Source organism: Hemicordylus capensis, chromosome 4 (genome assembly GCF_027244095.1).
Source record: "Hemicordylus capensis ecotype Gifberg chromosome 4, rHemCap1.1.pri, whole genome shotgun sequence".
Lineage (NCBI taxonomy): Eukaryota > Metazoa > Chordata > Lepidosauria > Squamata > Cordylidae > Hemicordylus > Hemicordylus capensis.
Window position 1 is genome coordinate 74768349 of NC_069660.1, and position 26002 is coordinate 74794350.

Below are 26002 nucleotides of genomic sequence, written 5' to 3' on the forward strand. Positions count from 1 at the left end.
CTCTCATGATTGTTGAAGGCCATGGGGATACCCCTTCACAACTCATGAGAGGAACCATCTGGGGTGCTGGGCATAATCGCTAATAATGTGCGATGACATCCCTTCTCCCACGGACATCTCTCTTATGAGAGTGTCAGGCCATGCAGACACACATGCGGGATGGATGGCAGATGCTGCCCAGCCTGGTTGCTTGACACAAGCAAGCTTCGAGGAAGGGTACCCTGGCAACACCTCTCCCTGTCTTGGTGACTGCTGCAAAGAAGGGTCAAAGTGGGCCATGTGCCAGCCCATCTGCCCATTTGAACATGTCCATCTTTACATTTGCCCCAAACAGTGACCCCACTCTCCTCAGGCTGCAGAAAACTGGGGCCCTCCTTTCCCGCAATTCCCCATGGTGGCAGATCTGCATATGGCATAACACTGGCCTGAACCCGGGGAATTTGAATGAGAGTTTTAAGATTTGTCCTGGTCCCAGTGTTTCCCCAGTCTGCCCACCCAGCTATGCACACACACATGGAGTGCCAAATTCCCTGGAGAGGAGGAGGTCGCTATGCAAAAGTCAGATGGGTGGCTGGAAGGAAGACGGCTGTGGGGGTAAGGAGTTCTTATCTGGCTTCTACGCTCCACTCTCCTCTGGGTGGGGAAGGGTCTGGCCAAGGCTTTTTCTTTGCTCTTGTCCTCCTTGCTGAAGCCAGTTTGCTATCAGGGGCAAACTCACTCTAATTGTGTTCATATATACTCTGCACCTGGCCAAACTGCCTGATTGGTGTGGGTGTGAGACACACCCATTGGGCTTCTGAGATCTTGGCCTCAGTGGACTGCAGCCAGAGGTGCAGCCGCTGGCGCAGGCCACCTGCAGGCGGCTGCCGAAGCCGGCCGCCAAAGGGGGCCGGCCTTTGGAGGTGGCCCTCGGAGGTGGGACTGAGGGCTATCGACGACATACTAACTTGAACACCTAGAGAAGATTCTTGCTCACTTTACTGTTGGTGAGATTGGGTCGAAGTAGTTATGTGTTTGGGTTCATCTAGAGATGGGGAGACAGTGGGTGCCTTGGTTGAATGTGGGGCAGCTATTCCGGTAGTGGTGGGGAATAGAAGAAGTAATGTTGGCAGGTCAGCAGGCCATTCCAAGGGAAGGGTAGTCAGAAATTTAATAGCTGTCTCCCCTTCTGGCTGTTTTGCCAGCTCTATGACCTCGGGGAGCACTGCCAACAACCCACATAGCCTTACCTTGCTCCTCTGCAATGCCAGGTCAGTCAAAAATAATCCCGAGGTCATCCATGATTTGATTATGGATGAAGGGGCCGGCCTGGTGTGTTTCACTGAGACTTGGTTGGGGGAGGCTGGTGGCCCAGTCTGGTCCCAGCTTCTTCCTCCAGGGTATTCTGTAGAGGAGCAGGTGAGGGGACGTGGGCGGGGATGTGGAGTGACTGTTGTCTATAAGGATAACATCTCCCTTACCAGGGTCCCTGTCAAGGTATCTGACCATATTGAATGTGTGTACCTAAGTATGGGGACCAGGGATAGATTGGGACTTCTGTTAGTGTACCGATCACCCCGCTGCCCGACGGAATCCTTTACTGAGCTCACGGACTTGGTCGCGGAACTTGCATTGGAGTCTCACAGACTTTTGGTGCTGGGGGACTTCAATGTTCACTTTGGGACCAATTTGTCCGGGGCAGCTCAGGAGTTCATAGCAGCCATGACAACTATGGGCCTATCCCAAGTGGTGTCCAGACCGACGCACATTGCAGGTCACACGCTTGATTTGGTCTTTTACTGTGATCAGGGTGGTGTTCCATGGATGGGGACTCCTGTGATTTCCCCATTGTCATGGACGGACCACCATCTGGTTAAGGTTAGGCTTACAACTACTTTCCATCTCTGCAGGGGTGAGGGGCCTATTAGAATGGTCCACCCAAAGAGGTTATTGGATCCAATAGGATTCCAAGAAGCCTTGGAGGGATTTAATGTTGGCTATGCCGGTGATCCTGTTGATGCAAAACTGGAATAACATGCTCAACAGGGCAAAACTGGAATAACATGCTCAACAGGGCAGTAGACACGATTGCTCCTAAGCATCCCCTCCGACCTGCTTCAAAACAGGCCCCTTGGTATATGGAAGATCTACGGGGGAAGAAGTGGCAAGGTAGGCAACTGGAGCACAAGTGGAGAAAGACTCGACTCGAATCCAACAGATTATGACATAGAGCACATTTAAAGATCTATGCTCAGGCAATACGTGCGGCAAAGAAGTGGTTCTTTTCTGCCCATATTGCATCTGTGAGTTCATGTCCAGCGGAGTTGTTCAGGGTTGTGAGGGGGCTAGTAAGTGCCCCACTTCCTTGAATCAGAATTTGGAGCCATCAGTTACCCGCTGTGATGTGTTTAAAGAGTTTTTTGCAGATAAAATCTCTTGGATTCGGACAGACTTAGATGGAGTGTCCAAAATTAATTCGATGTCTGAACTGGAGGTGTCCGGCAACTCCTCTTATGTGATTCGACCGGATCGGTTTCAGTTTGTGACTCCTGAGTAGGGGTGTGCAATTCGGTATTTTTGGTGTTTTGGTTTGGACCCGAACCGAAACACCCCTGTTCTGTTCTGTGCCTGAATTTTGCTCACCCGAATCACCCCCGATTCAGTTCGGATTCGGATCTACCTGAATCTGAATCCGAATTGATTCGGGTAAGAAAAATGGGTCCTGCGGCCAAAAGATTGGGGTGGGGTGGTAGTGCCCAATGGGTGGAGGCTACCACCCAAATTTCAGGGGGATTGGGCAAAGGGCTGATTTTTGGTGATTTTTTGAAGTTTTATTGTCTTTGGGGCATATCGGGGGCAGAAAGTGGGATCTGGGCCAGAAGAGTGGGGTGGGGTGGTAGTGCCTAATGGGTGGAGGCTACCACCCCAATTGCAGAGTGATTGGGCAGAGGGCTGATTTTTGGTGAATTTCTGAAGTTTACACATTTTTAAGGTTTTCCCCCATTAGGTAGAATGGGGGGTGTATTGCTTCATGTTGGGGGGAAAGGGGTGGCCTAGAGTGGTGTGGGGTTGGTGGTAGTGCTGGGTAGGGGCAAGGAAGCTACCTGAATTTTTTCAAAGGATTTGGGCAGAGGGCTGATTTTTGGTTAATTGTTGAAGTTCATGTCTTTAAGGTTTAGATTCTATGATAGCAGATGAGAGTGGATTCATGGTATCTCATTGAAAATCTCATTTGCTATCATAGAATCCACACTCAGAATACCTCAGAAACAACAGAACCCTGTACGCCATGGGTTAGAAACCCATGGGGGTGGTTGGCACCCTATGTGCACTACACCACCACTCACTCTGGGCCACCCCAGCACCCCCCAAGTGCACTTATGGGGCTGCTGAAAGCTCCATTCTATTATAACTTATGTGGAAAAACCTTAAAGACGTGTAAACTTCAATAATTAACCAAAAATCAGCCCTCTGCCCAAATCCTTTGAAAAAATTCAGGTAGCTTCCTTGGCCCTACCCAGCACTACCACCAACCCCACACCACTCTAGGCCACCCCTTTCCCCCCAACGTGAAGCGATAAACCCTCCATTATACTTAATGGGGGAAACCTTAAAGATGCGTAAACTTCAGAAATTCACCAAAAATCAGCCCTCTGCCCAATCACTCTGAAAATGGGGTAGTAGCCTCCACCCATTAGGCACTACAACACCACCCCACTCTTTTGGCCCAGATCCCATGTTATGCCCCCTATCTGCCCCAAAGACACTAAAACTTCATAAATTCACCAAAAATCAGCCCTTTGCCCAATCCCTCTGAAATTAGGGTGGTAACCTCCACCCATTGGGCACTACCACCCCATCCCACTCTTTTGTCCCCAGGACCTTTTCGATTAAAGTAAAAGGAAAGCAATTTCTGCATTGAAATCAATGGAGGCAAAAAGGCGGGAAATTCAAAGACACGTCAAACTGAAAATGGAGGGGGAAGAAGAAGACAAGGCTGGCACTTTTCTAGGGCACAAAAAGGAGACCCGAAACACCCAAAAAATTCGGACCTGAAACAGGGGTGATTTGTTTCGGGTGCGAAAATTATCGGGTCTCATCATGGGTGATTCGGTTCGGCTCCGAATCACCCGAAATTGGTTGTTTCGGGCACAGATCGTTCTGTGCCTGAAATGTTTTGCACATCCCTACTCCTGAGGACATGGACAAGCTGCCCGGAACGGTGAGGCCTACCACTTGTTCTCTTGACCCTTGTCCAACATGGCTTGTTCTATCTAGCAGGAAGGCTGTTGTGGGAGGCCTGGTAGAAATCATAAATGCTTCTCTGAGGGAGGGCAGGATGCCTCCTTGTCTTAAGGAGGCAATTATTAGACCTATTCTTAAGAAGCCTGCATTAGATCCCTCAGAGTTGAGCAACTATAGGCCTGTTTCCAACTTCCCATGGCTTGGCAAGGTGATTGAGAAGGTGGTGGCCTCTCAGCTCCAGGCGGTCTTGGAGGAAACTGATTATCTAGACCCATTTCAAACTGGCTTTCGGGTGGGCTATGGGGTGGAGACTGCCTTGGTCGGCCTGATGCATGATCTCCAATTGGGAATTGACAGAGGAAGTGTGACTCTGTTGGTCCTTTTGGATCTCTCAGCGGCTTTTGATACTATTGACCATAGTATCCTTCTGGAACATCTGAGGGTGTTGTGGGGGGGCACTATTTTACAGTGGTTCCGCTCCTACCTCTTGGACAGATTCCAGATGGTGTTGATTGGAGACTGTTGCTCTTCAAATTCTGAGCTTAAGTATAGTGTCCCTCAAGGCTCCATACTTTATCCAATGGTCTTTAACATCTACTTGAAACCTCTGGGAGAGATCATCAGGGGATTTGGAGTGGGGTGTTATCAGTATGCTGATGACAACCAGATCTACTTCTCCATGTCAACTTCTTCAGGAGATGGCATAACTTCCCTAAATGCTTGCCTGGAAGCAGTAATGGGCTGGATGAGGGAGAATAAACTGAAGCTGAATCCAGATAAGACGGAGGTACTTATTGTGCGGGGTCCGAACTCTAGAGATGATTTGGATCTGCCTGTTCTAGACGGGGTCACACTTCCACAAAAGGAACAGGTTCGCAGTCTGGGAGTACTTCTGGATCCACACCTCTCCCTGGTTTCTCAGGTTGAGGCGGTGGCCGTGGTGCTTTCTGTCGGCTTTGGCTGATACACCAGCTGCATCCGTTTCTTGAGATGAATGACCTCAAAACAGTGGTACATTTGTTGGTAACCTCCAGACTTAACTTCTGAGTGCGCTCTATGTGTGGCTGCCTTTGTATGTAGTCCGGAAGCTTCATTTGGTACAGTACGCTGCGGCCAGGTTGGTCTCTGGGTCATCTTGGAGAGACCACATCACTCCTTTGTTGATAGAGTTACACTGGCTGCCAATAGGTTTCCGGGCAAAATACAAAGTGCTTGTCATAACTTATAAAGCCCTAAATGGCTTAGGCCCTGGGTATCTAAGAGAACATCTTCTTCATTATGATCCCCACCACCCATTGAGGTCATCTGGAGAGGTCCATCTCCAGTTGCCGCCAGCTTGGCTGGTGGCCACACGCGGACAGGCTTTCTTGGTTGCTGCCCCAAGACTGTGGAATGCACTCTCTACTGAGATACGATCTTCCCCATCTCTGACAATTTTTAGAAAGCATTTGAAAACCCACCTCTTCACCCAAGCTTTTTCTGTTCTTTAAAATTTTAAGGTTTTGATTCGTGGCTGATTTTTAAATTGTTAAATTGTTTTAAATTTTTGTATATATTTTAACTTGTTTTATACTATTGTTAACTGCCCAGAGACAAATGTTTGGGGTGGTGTACAAACATAATGTAATACATTTAAAAAAGTACTATCATTAACCAGAGAGAACAGGGGCCAATTTTTTTTGATATCTCAGCTCATGATGGAAGACTGAAGGTTGGTGAGCCTAAGGTCCTCCCCAGCAGATGAGTCCTTTCATGAGAGTGCTAATCCCTTGGTGGCAAGCCACCACGGGAGCAGGATTGTGGTTTGGTCTTCATGGACTGCTTTGCCAGGGTGAGCCATAGCAAGAGCATCCTTGGTCACAGAGGGCTAGACCCTAGGATCCTTTGATCTCCCCCATATACATATCCCCTCCCTCCCATATACATATTCCCTCCTCTTGTTCTCTTCCCTTTTCTGAGTAACAGAAAAATAGTGCCACTAGGCATCCCCCCCGCCGCCGCCAGAAATTGTGCTTGTGTGAGACTGTTTTGTTGCCAGGCTCTTATGGGGCAATGGTGCAATTGCTATCAGATGAAGGTCTTGCATGACATTTCTGCTCTTTCTTTGCCGAGGGCATGCAGTCCATCCTGAAAAGCCACAATTGCGCTTGGCACACCCCCTTGAAGATCGTGGCCAGTGGCTGCCACTCTACAGATGTTCCAATCTATTGACCACAGTCTGGTGACACAAGTGTTACAGAGCTTGCTGGGATGTGGCCTCTGCTGTTCAGGAAGAGAGAGAGGCTCCCCTGCCCTGAAAACAGAGGTTGCTGGGCTGCGATTGGTCTGCAGTGCAATTTATGGGTTCAGCAACCTCCAGTTTCACGTTACACATGAATGTGGCCTCCCTTTTACAACTTTCTGAGGTTTAAGGATGGGAAAGCAGTGAAGAAGAGTATTTGTTTCAACTTCTTTATTCAGACACACTTTAAAAACAGTTCATCGAAGCATGCATGCTAGCTGGCACTAGAGAGCACTTCCTACTCCCTGCTGGCATTGTGTGAGTACGAAAGGTCCCAGAGATGCAGTGGGCTGGAACAACTTCCTGATGTTCTCTCTGATTGCTGTGTGCAAGAGGGTTGGTCCTGATGGGCCTGTGCAAAAGCCTGATGGACCCATGAAAGGTCTTCAATTCTTTAGATGTTCCTTTGATTTTAAATCTGCACATTTGGTGTGTAGGTTGAAGAAAGTAAATTAGTGAGGCTATTCTCATGCTTACCCTAACCTAGCCTAGGGAAGCCAAGCCTGGTTTAGGCTGCATATGCGAACTGCCGGGATCAGGTCTGATCCTGTCAGGGCAGCACCACCTACCCCACTTAAAATCCTGGCTCATAGCTAGGGTAAAAGGCTCCAGTGAGCCCTGAACCTAGGCTCCAGGATCAAGTGTTCACTTGGGCTATGTTCAGCCCCAGCAGACACAGAGACAGGTACCAAGAGTGCCTGTCTCCTGAGGAATTCCCCCACTGCATTGTGCATGTCATGCAGTGCATTGTGGGATATCCAGATGCCAGGATATGTTGTCCTGGCCTGTGGAGCTCCGTGCTGCAGCATGCAGTGTGGATTGCCTGGGAGTGCAGTTCGTGCTCTCAACAACATTGTAGCACTCGTCTGGGGGTGGGGGGAGAAGGTGAGTTCCACCAGCCTCCCCCCGCCCCACTGCCCTGCCTTCCTGGTTGTGTGAACAACCTCAGTATATGTCCAAATGTATTCTCTATGGGATTTTGTCTCCACTGGTAACTCCCGGTATGATTTCCCTTTACCCCCGGAGTATTTATAAATCACAAACTCAGATAGCAAGCTGGGCTGAAGAGAAGCATACATGTAGCCAGAAGTGTCTTGAAAGTTCTTATGGCAATAGAATGCCTGGCTATGCAGGCAAAAGGTAAAAGGAAAGGTTATGTCGTTGAGTCGGTGTCTGCTCCTGGCGACCACAGAGCCATGTGGTTTTCTTGGTAGAATACAGGAGGGGTTTACCATTGCCAACCAATGATAAATGGAAAAGTAGCCTGTCGGTTGTATTGGATGATTGACTGCCATAAACACTTTCAAAATATGTACGTCTGCACATGCCCTCCTGACACACATGGCTATCTAGGAGTGTGATCATAATGTTTGGGGCCATAGTTTAGTGGTAGTGCCCCTGCTTTGTATGCTGAAGATTGCATATCCCTCACATCTTCAGTTGAAAGGATGTGGTAACGGTTGATGGAAAAAACTTGCCAAATACCTTAAAGAGTTGCTGCCAGTCAGAGTAGGCAATACTGAGCTAGATGGACTATTGGGGTGAGGCAGCCCACTGGTCCACTTAGCTCTGTTTTGTCTTCTTCAGGGTTTCAGGCAGAGGGATTTGCCTATATGTTCTTTGGTAGCTCCCTAGGAGGATTCAAATCTCTAAAATGCGGTGCTCATTGTCTCCTAATGTTGTCTTTACTCAAGCTAAATCCAGTGAAATAATAGAGACTGCTCTTCTCTAGTCCAGTTATTAATCTCTGAGCCTTTATTCCTACCCTCTTCACTGTTTTTTAAAAGGAACTGCAGTAAATTTATTTGCTACCTCATGGGATAGTCCATTACATATTAGATTCTCAGATACAGCTATATGATTTATGGAGTTTTAAGACTGGCTCTCTAGTTTGATTTAATGATCTCTCTCTCTCTCTGCTTTCACAGATCCCCCAGATCAGCTATGCTTCCACTGCCCCTGACCTGAGTGACAACAGCAGATATGATTTCTTTTCCCGTGTTGTCCCATCGGACACCTATCAGGCCCAGGCTATGGTGGATATTGTCAAAGCATTCAAGTGGAATTATGTTTCGACCTTAGCCTCTGAAGGAAGCTATGGTGAGAGTGGAGTAGAAGCCTTCATTCAGAAATCCAGAGAGAATGGTAAGTAAATGTCTGTTCCTATAGAGAGATGGTGTATATGGGACAGAGATGATGTATAGAACTGCTGGGAACCATAGCTAAATGACGATTTTTCCTCCTCCTGGTGAATGAGCCTTGGGCCACAGTGAATGGGACTTCTAAGAATGGTAGGTGATGGATTATTGGATGTCTTCACATGCACTGATGGATTTATTTAACTCCTGTACCAGTCTTAGAAGCCACAAAAGGTAATTACAAAGCTCTGTTGTAATGTATTGATATCCATTGTGTAGATGGTAAGTGAGCTGAGTGAATAAGGGATCCCCATTGGCTACACTGTCTAGAAAGTGGCAATATCTGAAGGAGACTGAAGAGTTTGTCAGTGCAGAAGGGTTCCCAGAATGTTCATTCCTCTTGAAGTGCAAGTAGATACAATGTTGTCAGATGGCAGAGGTGTTTTGCGATGACCAGTGAACAAAGGGTCACCAGGCAACTGGGTACTTGCTGCGTTCCTGCTATAAACCAACTGGACATTGTCTGATTGGAAATGCCAACAGCTACTTGCCTTGCCTTTATGAGGGACCAGGAGAGCATTTTGTCTTTAATAAGTTCTGTAGCGGTAGAAAAGCCATGACTACAGGAAGATCATGGAATAGGGTTGACACAAATGTACGTAATTTGCTTTTCCCCAGTGAGAATAATGCATAATACTGATGTATCTGAAACACATAATGCCAGTATACGGGCAGGTGAAAATATCTACAAAAATTAAGGCGTGTGTTTTGCATATCTCTAGTATGCAAGCCATTTTTTTCTTCTTCTGCATTAGTGCAGACCATGCCATAATTCTAGACAGAACTATATTTTCAAAGATAGTAGCCAACCAAGGTGTAAAAATGGGAGATGTCATGACACTCTGCTAAGCTCCACCCATCAAAGAAGCTTAGCCTATGAGAAGTTGCTAATGATAGTGCATTGCCAAATGATTGCACAGCATCTGTTTCCCTTATTCGAAAGTGACACTGACTGCTTCATTCATAATCAGTCAACTTAATGCAGATCCTAGTGTGTGCAGCATTATCTAAGAAGCACCAGCTCTCTTAGTTTAAATGAAAAAACTAAGCTCTCTTCTTAGTTTGAATGGCAAGCATATTATATCTTAAGTAGCACGTTGTGCATTTTTTAAAAATAGTTTTTTTTAAATAGTAATGATCTTGTTCATCTTTGTATGCATTGTCAGGAACTGCATTTGAGATTTCATGAAAATTGTCAATTTTTGTTCGCTGATTTGTCCTTTTCCCCTTTCCCATTGGTTTCAGTGGAGGATCTCCTGCTCATAACTTTATGAGTTTCCAATTAATCTGCATGAAATCAGTGAATATTTGTCAACACCTCCAAGGGATCATATCTGTCATGTTACAGATAGCACCAAGGGAATCTGTTTTACTGCACATTGAACAGCACTCACCTCTAAGAAGTTTCCCATTGATTTCAATGGAGGAAAAAGCTCTAATTCTCCTCCCCATAATAATTCTTCTCCTTCACAATTTTCTGACTTCAACTCCCTGGGCAAATAAATACCAGATATGTAAGAAGAAATAAGAAATAGGTTGAAAGAAGTAATACCTGGGTTTTAATAGGAAGAGTGTTGTACTTGCTTTGCAAACAAAAATCTCTAGGGAAACCAAAGTCCACTGAACAAGCAGTAGCCGCCAAGCATATAACAAACAAGAAATACTTCTCTCTCTCTCTCTCTCTCTCTCTCTCTCTCTCTTACACACACACACACACACACACACACACCCCTTTTGCACGATTGGTGAGAAAGGGCTACAGCGTCAGTGGGGAAGACATCTTAAAAAGCTTACTTCTCCACAGACAATCCATTCCTGTTTCTTGGGTGGGTGAATTGCCTGGCCAGACAATTGCTGGCTGCTGCCAGTAGCTGAGAGGATCGGGGTGCTGGCACACACCTCTTTGCCTTGCCCTGCCCCTGGAACTCTCAGAATGTACTGCGTGAGTGCATGGTGCATTATGGGGATCCCCTTCCCTTCCCTGAAGTTGGCCAGGAGCCCTGCAGTCTGCCAGCCCCAGATGCAAGCAGCTGGAGCTGGCAGATGATCAGAAAAATGGGATTAGGAGAGCACTCATTCTCTTAACCCCCTTCTAGATTGTGGCTCTGGAGGCGGGTTTGCTGCTGAGGTGCTGCCGGGATTGGGCATGTTCCTGGTGGATCTCATGCGCAGGCAAAACCGCCTTTGGCTTTGTTCACCTGGTTTTGCCTGCACGTGAGAACAGCCTCATAGAATAGTACTTACCTTGTGAGTAAAAAGTCCCAAGACAAGCAGGACAAATAGATAAGTACACATGAGCCTCCAGTATGCTAGGAAAGATAGAAAAAATATGGGGTAGGGTGGATAGTAGGTTGTAGCACTGTTTCTCAACCTTTTTGGAGTCAAGGACCTCTAAATTCTTTGTGCAGAGTTTCAAGGACCGCTACATTCTTCATGCACAATTTCTCAGACCAGCAGTTAGTAAAGTGGTTTCAAGTTTAAGTTTATCTATCTATCTATCTGACTTCTATACTGCCCAAAACTTGCATCTCTGGGCAGTTTACAATTAAAATAATATAAGCATTAAAATAATTAAATTTGGAATCTTTTGCAAACATGGAATATTAGGGGTTCTCAGCCTTGGGTCCCCAGATATTGGTGGACTTAAACTCCCATAACCCCCAGCCATAATGGCGAAATGCCCCTGAATCTAAAAGCCTGGGTGAACAAATATGTTTCCAGTATGTCTTTCGTATGTGCGGGTTGGGGGTGGGGGTGCTTGTTATTACTCAATGGAGAGGGGATATTGGGCCATTAGAAAAATTCAAAAGCTACATGGGGCCAACGATAACAACACACAAGCAAGCCTCTGAATTCCCCAAAACTCTTCATCAGGCTGGATGTCAAGCAAAGCAAAAAGGAGGTGAGGAGAGGAGAGCTGGGCAAGTTGTCAGTAGAGCCCGAAGTCTACAGTTTAACCCTCTCATGATGGAGGTGGAGTTTTAGCAGGAGTTGTGTAGTCGCAGGGCCGGATCCAGATGACGTTAGTCAGGACCACCCACTGAAATTAATTTAGTCATCTCTCATTTGTGTCAATGCTGCTTGGTCATGATCACCTGGCTTGATCTGGATCCTGCTCTTAGATGTGCACTTTGTGAGGCAGACCTAATGAAACCTGCGCAGCTCCTCCAAAACTCCTTAAAAACAGTTCCATGGCAGGTGCTGGGAATGTTGTTTTTTTTTAATGGTGAAAGAAAATGTGAAGAGCGGTGGGGACCTGGTGTTAAAGGGAAGGGGGCAATTCTGAGATGGCGGGGGGTGCGGGGTGTTGCAGTGGTGGATGCCTTGTCTTCCTCGCTGGGGAGACAAGGCACTTTTCAGGGTGGGTGAGGCAATGGTGCACCGGACCGCGCTCGGAAGGTCACCTGGGTCTAAGAGCTGCTGCCGCTGTCCTTATGCACCAGAGTATAGCAGGTGTTTCCCCATCCTCTCTTGCAGCGTGCGCTTCTGTGCCCCCTTCCCAACTCCCTTGCATGCGCCAATTACACCAGCCTGCCTTGGGGGCCACGCAGCTCATGTGGTCCCACATACTGCCCACGTGTCACTGCGAGGTGAGCTGAGGCGAGCCAAGGCAGCCCTCCTCCCTCCCTCCACCACTTAGCCCTCACCACGGCATGCTCCTGGCCAGAGGTTGTCTTCCTCCCACCCGGTGAGGTCATAAAGGGGGCCACCATCTTCCACTGGCGGTGCGGACCAGGGGGGTTATAGGGGGCCGAGGGACCACAACCGCGTTCCCTCTCAAAGTGCCTTGGCTGCAACAGGCAGCTGGTTTTAAATTGATTGGGATTGGACACGAACCGTGCTGGGCATCATATCCCCAGGATCACTTCATTCCAGTGCCATTCATCCAATGACCCTTTTGCATGAATGCAGAAAATGGTATCTTGCCTCTTCCCCGCACCACGCTGCCTCCCTCCACCACTTAGCCCTCCTTGGTACGCGTGCTTGCTCCCCCTCCCCTGAGGATGGTCCACCTACACTCCCTTTCTGCAAAGCCCAAGTCAAGGTGGCCCTCCTCCCTTCCTCCGCCACTTAGCCCTCACCATGGCATGATCCTGGCCAGAGGTTCCACCCCCTGGCGAGGTCACAAAGGGGATCGCCATCTTCCATTGGCGGTGCAGACCAGGGGGTTACAGGGGGCCGAGGGACCACAACGCCCCACCGATGCAAGAGGGAAACAGCGTTCCTTCTCAAGGTGCCTCAGCCCCAACAGGCAGCTGGGTTTCAATCAATCAACCTTTGGCTGCTAATAATGAGCATGCAAAAACCAGCAGCCCTTCAAGTGGCACCCATTGCCATACCTTTTCCTCGATGCTCCCGCACTGCATACAGTTTGAAGCTGTAAAGATAGGGAATAAGATAGCTGTAGAAAGATCTCAGCAGCATGTGGAGGCAAGGCAGAAGCAGGGTCCTGCGCCTCCATGATACTCCTCCTCTCCCTTTTCCGTGCTATGTGCAAAATTGAGGATGTGAGTGCCTTGATTGCAGTTGTTTGGTGTGTGTGTGTGACTCCCAGTCAGGGACCGGCACTCAACCCTTCATGGACTGGCAGCAGTCCAGGGACCGGTGGTTGAGAAACTGTGGATTGTAGAATCATAGAATTTTAGAGTTGGAAGGGATCATGAGGATTTTCTAGTCAAACCCCTTGCTTAGAGCAAGAGACTGCTACAACATCTCTTGACAGATGCCAGTTGAGCCTCTGTGAAAACGTCTAGCAGAGGAGAGCCCAGCATGGCACAAGGCAGAATGTCTACTGTCAAATAGGTCTTATAGTTAGTAAATGCCTTGTAATTTCGGAATCTACTTCCTTCTAATTTCAACCCACTGGCTCATAGTCCTGCCCAGAGGAGCAACAGAGAACAAATCCATGCTTGTTCTCCCATGTGATATCTGAAGACAGTTATCATATCTACACTTAGTCTTCTCTTCTCCAAGTCAAACACACCAAGTTCCATTAACGTTTTCTTATAGGACTTGTTGTTTCCAGACTCTTCATCATCTTTATTGCCCTTTTGACCCTGTTTTGGTTTATCAATGCCCTTTTAAAAATGCAGTGACCAGAACACAGTATACCAAACGAGGGCTAATTAGTGCAGTGCAGATTAGAGTGGAACAATTTCTTCACATCATCTAACAGTATGTCTGTTTTAATGGAGCCCAAGATGGCATTAGCTCGTTTAGCAGCTGTATCACTCTGCTAGGTCATGTTCAACTTGTAGCCCACTAAGACACCAAGATCCTTTCTACGTGAACTGCTGCCAAGCCATTTTATACATGTGCATTTGATTTTTCTTACCTGCATTTCTTAAATGCAGTTGTTTCTATATATCTCTGTTGAACTTCATCATGTTGGTTTTGACCCAATGTTCAGATCTGTCCAGATGGTTTTGAATTTTGATGTTGTCTGCTAAGACGTTGGCTATGCCTTCCAAGTTCTTGTGTAAATTTGATAAACAACTCTTCTTCTCCCTCAGCTGTCATTTATAAAAATCTTATTTTTATAAGACCCAGGACAAAGCTTTCTGGCACTCCACTTGATACCTCCTTCCAGGTTGATGTGGAGCCACTGATGAGCACTTGTTGGGTACGGTTGTTCAAAAATCAGTGGAAAGCAGATTAATGAACTGCTTCAGAAAAAGCCAAGTTACAACTCTTAGCCCCCCAATTGCTAGAAAAAATAGAAAAATTGGAGGTGACCAATAGTGAAGTGGGAAAGCAAACACAGAAAGCTATTCAAAATGCAATATCACCTACTCAGAATAAAATAAGAGTATAAGAAGATGGCAGTAGCAGCTGGTGGGCATTGGAGCAGGAGGGGAACCTGGTCACCAAGGCAGAAGCCTACCCCACCTTTCCTCCACACCAGCGGGCTTGGGTATTTACCCAAGGCTGCCAGCATGGAGGAAAAGGGGGGGGGGAACAGAAAAGCAGGAGCAAAAGTAGAAAACAGAAAAGTTTTGTGGGGTGGGGGAAGAAGGCAGAAAGCAAAAAGGTCAGGGCAAAAAGCAAGGAGAAAGGAAGGGCAAAAATCAGACACAAAAGACAGAAAGAGGAACAGAAGGGAGAAAACTGGGATTGCATTCTCCCCCCCCCCCCCCACAAACAAACAAGCCAGTAAAAGATCAGACTTAGAAGCAGCCAGAAAATCCTCCAGAACAGGGAGCTTCCTCCAGCTCCTCCTCCTCTGCCTGCAACTTCCTCTTTTGGTCTTACTGATTGGAACAGCTGCTATTCAAACTGCTCCTGCCTATCTGATTCCTAGGGGGCTCCTCCTGGCACTGCCCCCAGGAAGAAGGGAAAATGTATTTAAAATATATTCCCTGAAGCAACCAGGAAATGCATTTTAACTCATTATTTTAGTTATTCCTAGGAGCAGTGCTAGGAGGAGCCCCCTAGGAATCAGATTGGCTGGAGCAGCTTGAGTAGCAGCTGTCCCAGCCAGTAAGACCAAAACAAGAAGTTACAAGCAGGGGGGAGGGGCTGGAAGAAGCTCCTTGCTCTGAAGATTTCCCTGGCTGATGGTAAGTCTGATCCTTTATTTGGTTTTGGGGGGGGGGGGCACTGCCCCTCCTGCCTTTACTGACCAGCCACCACTGGAAGATGGGACTGGCTGGAGTAGGGCAGATTTTTTTTAAAAAAATCTGCAACTGACAGACAGAGAAACATGATTACTGTATGGTATGAAAACACAAAACAGAACTGAGAAAAATATATGTTGGGGAAGCCAAAGCACTAAGCACAGTCTGCTACACTTCTTCCTCCTGCTCCCGGTTGTGACCTAACTCAACTGTGGGCTGGGTGGGAGTGGGGGATAAAAAGAGCCTCTGTGGTCCCTATGTTTTATTTTTTGGAATGCCCCACACCTGATTTACCTCTCTGTCATTATGACTGGAGTTTCTGTATCTAACTAAGGCGCCCAATCAGCCCTCCTTTCTCTTGCTCCTTCCTTTTGTGGGTGTGGCACCAGCAGAAAAGGAATGTGAGGTTGGAAGAATGATTAGACTTAAAAAGCAAAATGTGTAACTGCGCCATCAGAACTGGTTTGTGGCCATTATGCTTAGGTGTGTGTGGGATGATGAACAAAACAAAATGTGTTCTTCTCTTTGCATTGTTCCACTTGTCCCCAAAAGAATGCCCAACCATGTTGAATAGGCTAATATTTTAAATAATGGTGAAGCCTGTAAGGTTGTCATTTCTAACTGGCTTTACATCTGTATCTTTAGCAGTAGCATGAAAAACATAAATTTAACAGGCAAAATTTTCCCAGTCATTCATCTTCATGCCAGAAGAAGTTCTGCCTGCTGAATTTCTCTGTGTCCGTTTGCTGTTAAGATCACAGAGCACGGCCAATAAAAAAGGAGGGCAAATCTACCTGTGATGTAGCGTTACAGAAGAAATGTTGAGTGCTTCCTGGTCTCTAAGCATTATCCTATACAACCAAGGATTGAACTACTGGAAACTTTCCTTGGTAGATAGCTTTCAGCTTCGTGTTTCTCTTGTTTGCCCCCACCCCCTGATTCTATCTGCCAGACTAACTATACAAGATATGCTTTCCAAACTTGAGAAAAAGCCCCTGTGTTTGTGTTTATACAGCACATCAAGCTCACTGTAATTGCTTTTTTCGAAGAACCACATAGTGCCCAAATGTTAGACACTGGTAATACCCTGCAGATATAATCCTGCTATAAATCTCGCCTAAGCCTATTTAATTGCACAGCCTAGGCTGCATTCATTATTGCAATTGTTTGAGCTTTTAGGGCACCGATGACAGACATGGAAGGATGCTAGGATTTGGCCCAGACAACCCCTGTGAAAGAAGGAATGGGTTACACAAGAGAGGTGCTCTCTGATGACCAAACAGCATGAGAAGCTTCTCCCCAGAGTAAGCTTCAAGCAAGAGTTCTCAAGTGTAAATCAGGCTGTGGTAGAGAGCCGTGGGCAGTTGCCAGGGGGAAGTGCAAGTGTCACCTCTTCGAATGTGTGACTTTACTGAGTCCAGAGGCAGAATGTCTCAACTCTTTCTTTCCATACACAATGGCCAGTATAAAACATGGCACCAGGTATTCTATCCCTTGTGGGGATTGTTTGTGCTGGGAGCCAAGGGATCAGCTAGCTCACGGGCAGATGAGTTCTTATATCTCCAGTTGTTACACACCTACACACTTCTTTTTAAAAGATATATTTTTTCCCTGGGCCAAAGATAAGTGCCACAGGGCAAACTTTCTATTTTTGTTGTATCTGGGGATGCTGAAATGACTGTTTTCCTTTCAGAGAGCAAAGGTAGAGTCACTCATAATCAGGGACTGGAGGACTGTGGTTATTTCCCCCCAGACAATGGAGAAGATTTGCAGATGCTTTGTTTAATCCTGTACTCTAGTACAAGAATTATTTGCCCTTTCTTAGCATAAACAGGCAACTGTGTTGCAGGGGAAATGTTGTTGCTGTTCATTACCTCTGATTCTCCCTGTGGGCTGGCTCCAGAACTCTTGTAGGCTCTGTGCTCTTTTAAGCATCTTTAGGGTGTACCTTTTTCTCTTCTCAGCCTCTGTGAGCTATTGCAAAGGTGTGAGTAAGTATATCATGGTTAAAAAAAAGAAGCTGAGATGAGTTTCTGATGTGTGTAAATCCTTACTGCACCAGTAGATGGCACTTCAGTATTTGCTGCATAATTCCTGTGATTTGCATTGCTGGGTGAATAAAACTTGTTGCTAGACATCTCAAACAGCTTCTACAATGCTGGCATAATGTCATGGTACAGCAGTGAGTATCCCAAACATATAATTGCTTGGAGAAAGGATTGCCACCTTCTCATGGAGAAAGGCTGTAATCTTAACAGCTGCCTGGCAGGCAGAAATCAACAGGTGAAGCTTTTCTTATCACGTTATCTTCTAAACCAATTTCTGTTTGTGATGCAGCTATGAAAGGCACAGAGCTTTGGCCTGTAAATAAGATAGCAAGGTAATGGATGATGCAGCAACTGAGCCTCCCATCCTTTACCCTCCATCATTTACCTCCATCAGTCCCTTAACACACCCTCCAAATCCACCATCTGTAGGGTAAAAGAGAACGCTGCTTGCTGCACAGGTAGGGGATGAAGGTTGGTTATGGGATGGTATAGCAATGGGACAAGAGGTGAAGTTGCTGCATCCTCTTCCACTTAAGGTTGCCATGTTCTGGCTTTCGGAATCTGGGTGCCTAATTTGCATATTATGTAAATTGGCTTGAAAATAATTTTTGAGCAGAATAGTGACTGAATGTTTTGCTTCATAACTCCACTTCTACATTGGCTAGAGCTTAGCTTCTTCTTCTTCTTTTACTGAAATCTGAAATCTGGGAGAATCTGGGTGGGCTAAGCAATCTGGCTTAAAATCCGGGTGAAACTCGGAATTTTGGGGTGCGTGGCAACTCTAATTCCACTGCCTCAGAATATCCAAAGTTACAGGCAGGATCAGTTGATTGCAATCTGGCAATCTTAAGGGACCATGCATAGGAAGTGAATTAATCCACTGCTTTCCCACAGTTTCTGACTTATCGTGTTCTCAGATAGTTGTGCAGAGGCATTAAGGGTTAGGGATGCACAAAAGCTTTCCTGCTTCTGTTTTTAGATTGTGACCCCTTTGGGGACAGGGATCCATCTTGGTTTTTTAAATTTTTAATTATTTCTTTATGTAAAGCGCTTTGGAGACTTTTTGTTTGTTTGTTGAAAAGTGGTATATAAGGGCTGCTCAACTTAAGTCCTTCTGCAGATGTTGGCCTCCCATATCCCTGGCTATTGGTCACTGTGGCTGCGGATTATGGGAGTTGTAGTCCAAAAACAGCTGGGAGGCCTAAACTGAGCAGGCCTGTTCTAGAGGCTCCTTAACATGAAAAGAAACCATCTGTTTTCTAGTTGTTTATGATGTCATGTCCAAGAATCTCTGGTTCATCCTTAGGGCATGTCTACATAGCCATTGGGATAATTTGCTGATGTGCATTTCAAAGTGCACACCCAACCAGTGCAATCCACATTCACCTTTTACTTCTCTCTTGTGGATTCTCTGTCAGTCTCCAGCTAACCAACCAAGGTGCACAGCCGGTACAGTTGCATGGCTGTGGTAGTGGTTAAAGGAGCCAGTGTGACATATTGATTAGAGAGACCTGGGTTCAAATCCTCTAATCCCCTCTTGGCCATGAAACTCACTGGGTGACTTGGGCCAGTCATAGTCTCTCAGCCCAAGCTTCTTCATAGGATTACTATGACGATAAAATGGAAGGTGAGGGCAAGGAGAATTGTGTATAATCACCCTGAATTTCTGTCCTCTAAGGAGTAAAAACTCAGCCTGACCAAGAGTTTGGGAGGCAGTGCTACTCTCTCTGCTTCATGCATACAGAAGTGCTGTGTCTATGGAGCGCTTTCTCCATCCTCCTGCTATCCCACTTTAGGGTAGCAGAAAGGTCTGTTCATATGGCAATGGACAAAAATGTGGTGTATGAAACAGGTGGCCTTTTGGTAGTGCAATATAAACAGCAGACAAATTGCAGAAGAACTCACCTACTGTATGAAACTGGATGACTCACACCCATCTTTAATTTTAGGAAAAGAAAGGAAGGGAGAATGGGAGATGTGGTGGAAAGGGAGCGGAGAAAGAGAGAAGCCATTTCTCTACTTCTCCAAATTGAAAACTGAATTGAAAGACTGTGCAGTGCTGCTGACGTCCCCTTCCAGCCTAATCCTTTTGAAAGATTAAAGATGTCTTTGGCCATATATTGTATTGATTCATTCTCTGAAGTATAAATCATTTGTTCGCCAGCAGGCTGGCAACCAACCAGTGCTTACAGATGAATATTTAAAGAGAGAGAGAGCGAGAGAGAGAGAGAGCGAGAGAGAGAAAGAGAGAGAGAGAGAGAGAGAGAGTAATTCTGAACCAAAGATGAACCATACACAACATAAATTTCAAAACCTTGAAGACTCTTGTGGCAAGAGGGCTACAGTATATAGATGAATTTCCCATCACTTATAAATGCCAGCAAGACAGACAACAGGATGGCAAAGAGGAATCTCATAGTCTTCATTCAGAAAGGATTTCCATCCAAGTGAAGCATTCTGGGGAGATGGGAATCCATAGTCTTGCCCCCTCTGTCATGACTTGCTACCAGCCAGAGTTTAGGGGAGATGCTGTGCCAAAACTCTGAACAAGTAAACTGACAGTACTTCTCTCCAGACTTTCTTTATTGTGTAAGATTAAAACATAAGTAAAAACTACAAAAGAGAACAAACATTTTGATGTAAACACATCAGCCTCAGTGTTCGAAGTCCCCTCGTTTCAGATAAAAGAATGTGGATTTCAAACAGTGGAACTTCGAACACTGAGGCTGACGTGTTTACTTCAAAACATTTGTTCTGTGTTGTAGTTTTTACTTATGTTTTAATCTTACGCAATACATTTATTTATTTATTTATTTACATTTATATCCCGCTCTTCCTCCAAGGAGCCCAGAGTGGTGTACTACATACTTGAGTTTCTCTTTCACAACAACCCTGTGAAGTAGGTTAGGCTGAGAGAGAAGTGACTGGCCCAGAGTCACCCAGCTAGTTTCATGGCTGAATTTGGATTTGAACTCGGGTCTCCCCGGTTCTAGTCCGGCACTCTAACCACTACACCATGCTGGCTCTTAAATAAAGAAGGTCTGGAGAGAAGTATTGTTGCAGATCAATCATGCATATTGTGTCGCCTTTATATAAGCTAATACGAACATAAACAGAATTATTCAGAGGCAGTGAATATCACAGTGTCTGGTCCACCCAGCCACTTTCTTAAAGAGCCTTCTCTATATTTCTTACACCTAAACTCCCTCTCTCTTTTTTGCTGATGAAAATGCCACATATCTTATTGATGATCTGTAATTGCAATTAGAGGCTTGCACCTTATTTAATATCATTTATGGTCCTCTGTAACCACTAATAGGTGGCTCAAGTGTGTGAGGCTGTGGCTGGTATAGGCAGAAACAATCTGGAAAGGGAATACAGGTGAAACTCGGAAAATTAGAATATCGTGCAAAAGTCCATTAATTTCAGTAATGCAAATTAAAAGGTGAAACTGATATATGAGACAGAAACATTACATGCAAAGCAAGATAAGTCAAGCCTTAATTTGTTATAATTGTGATGATCATGGCGTACAGCTCATGAAAACCCCAAATCCACAATCTCAGAAAATTAGACTATTACATGGAACCAATAAGACGAGGATTGAAGAATAGAACAATATTGGACCTCTGAAAAGTATAAGCATGCATATGTATTCAGTACTTGGTTTGGGCCCCTTTTGCAGCAATTACTGCCTCAATGTGGCGTGGCATGGATGCTATCAGCCTGTGGCACTGATGAGGTATTATGGAAGACCAGGATGCTTCATTAGCGGCCTTCAGCAATTCTGCATTGTTTGGTCTCATGTCTCTCATCCTTCTCTTGGCAATGCCCCATAGATTCTCTAGTCAGGTCAGGCGAGTTTGCTGGCCAGTCAAGCACAGTACACTGTATACTTTTCAGAGGTCTGATATTGTTCTATTCTACAATCCTTGTCTTCTTGGTTCCATGTAATATTCTAATTTTCTGAGATTGTGGATTTGGGGTTTTCATGAGCTGTACGCCATGATCATCACAATTATAACAAATTAAGGCTTGACTTATCTCGCTTTGCATGTAATACGTCTGTCTCATATATCAGTTTCATCTTTTAATTTGCATTACTGAAATTAATGGACTTTTGCACGATATTCTAATTTTCCAAGTTTCACCTGTAGATGGAGGGAGCACAAGATCTGGACTACTGACAGGTTTGATCATCTGATTGATTGATTAGGTGCCCTCAAGTTGGTGTCGACACTTAGCGACCACATAGATAGATTCTCTCCAGGGTGATCTGACTTCAACCTGGCCTTTAAGGTCTCTCAGTGGTGCATTCAGTGCTGTCATAACTGAGTCCCTCCACCTTGCTGCTGGTTGTCCTCTTCCTTTAACTTTCCCCAGCATTATGGACTTCTCAAGGGAGCTGGGTCTTCGCACAGTTTCCAAAATATGATAGTTTGAGCCTGGTCATTTGTGTCTCAGGTGAAAATTCTGGATTGATTTGTTCTATGATCCATTTGTTTGTTTTCCTGGCTGTCCATAGTATTCTCAAATGTCTTCTCCAGCATCAAAGTTCAAAAACGTCAGTACTTTTTCTATCTCACTTCTTCAGAGTCCAGCTTTTGCATCCATAGTGTGTCACGGGGAAAACTGCCTTGTTTTTCTGTGTCTATTTCCATCCTCAAGGTCTTTGCAGATGTCATTGTAGTACTGCTCCTTGTCTCTTCTAACAGCTTTCTGAAATTCCTTATTAAGTTCCTTCCTGAGGTCTTTATCTTCTTGACTTTGGCTTCTCTCCTCTTCTTGGCAATTTCAACTGTCTGTTCTGACATCCATTTTGCTTTCTTCTGTTTCTTGGTCTTGGACAGTCTCTTTTCACATTCGTCTTTAACAGCTTCTTTGATTTCATTCCACATTTCCTATGGTTCCCTATCAATGAGGTACAGAACTTCAAAGCGTTTCCTGATGTTCTCCTTGAAAATGCTATGTACATTTTCAAGACCATTTTGTGGAAACTGGATAGCTTTGTTTCTCCAGCTTGACTTGGAACTTGCACATGAGCAGTTCGTGATCTGTTTCACGGTTGGCCCCGGGCACATTTTTGATGTTCTAACTTCCAACTTCTTGCACCTATAGTGTAATCAATTTGATTTCTGTGTACTCTATCTGGTGATGTCCATGTGTATAGGCACTGCTTTTGATTGTTTGAAGAATGTGTTAGCAATGAAGAGATTATTAGCTTGGCAGAAGTCATTCTACTGCTTCATTTGTGTTTCCTAGGCCTTATAGGCGAACTGTGTTTCCCTCTTTATCATTTCCAACTTTGGCATTCCAGTCTCCAACCACCAGCATCACATCTTGCTTGCATGTTCTATCAATTTCAGACTGAACTTGAGCATAAAACTCATCAACTTCCGCTTCTTCTGCATCAGTCGTTGGGGCATAGACTTGAAAAACTGTCATGTTAAAGGGTTGTCCATGAAATCTAATTTATATTAGTCGGTCACTGACCACATTGTACCCAAGTACTGTCATTACTATATCCTTCCTGATATGAAAGCAACACCATTCCTTCTTTTGTTTTCATGTCCTGAGTAGTAAACGGTGTGATTTTCTGGCTGCAAGTGTCCTATTCCAGTCCATTTTAATTCATTGATGCTCAAGATGTCAATCTGTAGTCGATTCATTTCACCTTTCACTGTGTAGAGCTTTCCCATATTCACGCTTCTTATGTTCCACATTCTTATTGTAATTCTGTCTTTGGAGCTTCAGATTTTCTTTTCCCGCATGGCAACATCTACTGGCAACCTCTACTGTCTTCCAATTCATATGGGGTACAACTCCTTTACAACGAGTGTTGCAAAGTAATAATGAAGTCTGGAATCAGTGGTGAAAGTGGACAAAGCTAGATATGTTCAGATCATCAACAAAACATCTTACCCATTTGAAACATTAAGTAACTGTATAGCATTAAAGGGATTATATGAAAATATGCAATCAACTTTTGTGTTTGCCAGAAATCTGCTGTGATAATCCTAAAACAGCTTTTGAAAATTGAGGTTGTAGGTAGGGATGCAAAAATCTAAGCATCTAGTAGCCTCTGGTATCTAACAAATTGGGTTCTAGCTACTGTCACTTGGGTTGCTGAAGAGGCCAGAAAGCAAGTTTCTTCTCCTAAGTGTGCTGCTGTTTATAGGAGGTGGCCACTGCCTCCTTTATGTTCTTGAGAATACATTATTCTCCCTGCTGGCCCCCTCCCTCTTCAACCTCGTCACATTTTCAGTGCAATTTGGTTTACTACAGCTTCAAACTATGAATGGGCTAGTTAGCAGCAGATGATTGGACCTGGCCGCTGTTGGATCCTATTAGCAGTGGCTGCTAAAGGGAGCTGGGTTGGATGTGGAGGTGCTGGTAATTTCCCCGGGCATGCCAATTTCCCTGAAAATGGGATTCAGAAGCTCAGTGATGATCACCTCAAAGAAGAGGTAAGCAGCAGAAGTCACTGAATTCTTCCTGGGATCAGATTAAAGCCCCCTGCTAAACTGAATTCAGACATCAGTATTTGCTGAAGACTCTCTTGCCCTAAGGGTCTTCAGCAGGGGTTGTACTCCACCAGCAGGTCCTCTCCCTGGCCCCAGAGCTGTTATTTTGTAGCCAAGGAACCATGATCCTTGGTTGCAAGTGATAGCTTTGGGCTTAGGTGGGCAGGGGGTGGAGGTTATGGGAGCTAAATTTGGATTCATGGGAATAAACTGAGCTATTTTTTCAAGGGGAGTAGTTCCATCTATTCCTGAGCCAATCTGATGTGAAACATGGAAAGCTTTCCCGTCACTAGCTGGGTGATGATAGTTATTTGCTTTGTTCTGTGAGGAGCAGCTCTAGTAGAGCTGGACAAAGTGCGGACATAATGGCTACCCAGTGGCAGAAATCAAATGCAGAGAATGATTGTGATAGAATGTCTAAAACCTGAGAGACCTATACTCAAGTATTATCTCTGCCATGGACTTATTGCATGGCCTCAAGCAAGCCTTTAATTCTCAGTCTTATCTTCTCCATAAAATGGGCATAATAATGAAGCACTTCAGAGGATTAAGAAAGCCTGCAAGACTGTGAACCATATATCTAAGAAGATCTAGGAACTGCTGAAAAAGAACTCTCTTTTGAGTAGCATACACATGCAGATTATAAAGTGCAAAACTGAGACCTAGAGACATAAAGTCTCTAAAAGCCACACACTGGCTGTGAACACGAGCAGCTCAACCCAGGGTTGAGTGTATGCTCGGGCACTTGCTATTGTGTGTATGCTCGGGCTGCATGCATAGAGTCTAGTGCCTAGAGCGCCTGACTCACGGGGGAATCCCCCAGAGCACCGCGCTGCTTGCGCAGTGCATTTTGGGATTCATGGAGGCAGGGACTCATTTCCCCATCCTCCTGTGATCAGCAGTGCCAGAAGCAGCGTGGATCATGTAGATGCATGATGGCATGCCAAAGAGGAGCACGTTGAGTGTCTGGGGGAAGGTAGGTCCAACTCTGCCTTACCCCTCTGCCCACCCTCCCCGCTACTACCACAGTTGTGTGCATGACCTCACTGTGTTTGTGGCAAGATAGGGAATATATTTCAAGTCCAGGACCGCAATGTTTCCTGTTGACAGAAAGCTCTACAGGAAGACTTTGTTCAGAGTTTACAGTAATGTCAGCATGGTACAAAATGGACAATTTGCCTGTCCCCGTGTATCAAGAAGAAATGCTTGTGCAGGTGAGCCCCAGCTTGCAGATCAAAGACTGAATACGACATCAAACATGCCCAGTGTTAGGACCCTGAAAAGTAAGGGTTGGTGGATACATTTACAGTATACAAAGAGACCTGAAATGAACTGTCTTTTTATTATGGACAGGCTAAAGAGACAGCTGAAGCCCCCCCCTTTCCTCCCATCACTAACCTGGGCACATTCCAGGAGAGAGCAGACATTTATAAATACTACCAGGTTTTAAACAGCGTATAAAGTTGGCACCATTGCTCGGCTCACCCAATTTAGTGGAATTATCCCTGAAGGCAGGTGCTTTAACTTGTCTGGAGACTTAGGACGACCTAAAATTCCATGCTCAGCAAAACCTGGCAAGGATTTGTCAGGCATGAGAAAGCATTCTGCTGACTATTGCTACAGGATGCTTAGAAGGGATTACCACTCCGCGAAGCTGTGCTGGCAGTGAGCTCCAAGCACTCCCAGCCTCTTCCTTTAGAGGTCACTGTGGAGAACAGTGTTGTGCCACTGGCTACATAAGGAGGATTGGAAGATATCTTGCTCTTAACCTCCATCTCTCAAAAATTTTGATAGAAAGAAATGGGGAGTGCTGACTATAGCGAGATAGTTTAGACAGTCTCAGCTGTGCTACTAAAGGTGAGCTTGCTGTAGCAATTACAACAGAGTTGTTGCAATTGCAGTATGTTCTGAGAAGTGTTGAAGGAAACTCAGGCCGATGAAATTATGGGTCAGCTCTTCTTTACAGAACTGTTTTGGCACTACTGGCTAGCCTCTGAGCTCATCACGTTCCTCAGGATCTCACTCTTCAGGACATACAGCAGGGGCTGACTAATGCAAGACCTTACCACCAACTCTGCGCTGGCTTTTTTCCTTGGCTCTCTGCTACATA

General features: G+C 45.5%; 1 protein-coding gene across 5 annotated transcripts in view; it reads left to right on the top strand.

Moving 5' to 3' along the window:
• GRM4 (glutamate metabotropic receptor 4) overlaps nt 1-26002 on the top strand; it is a 600709-nt gene that overhangs the window by 313394 nt on the left and 261313 nt on the right. For 4 of the 5 annotated variants that reach the window (XM_053249246.1, XM_053249247.1, XM_053249249.1 and 1 more), the window contains one exon: nt 8434-8650. The exons of the other annotated variant lie outside the window; for it this stretch is intronic. In XM_053249246.1, the coding sequence (XP_053105221.1) occupies nt 8434-8650 (217 nt within the window). The remainder of the gene's footprint in view (nt 1-8433; nt 8651-26002) is intronic. 5 annotated transcript variants of the gene reach the window in all.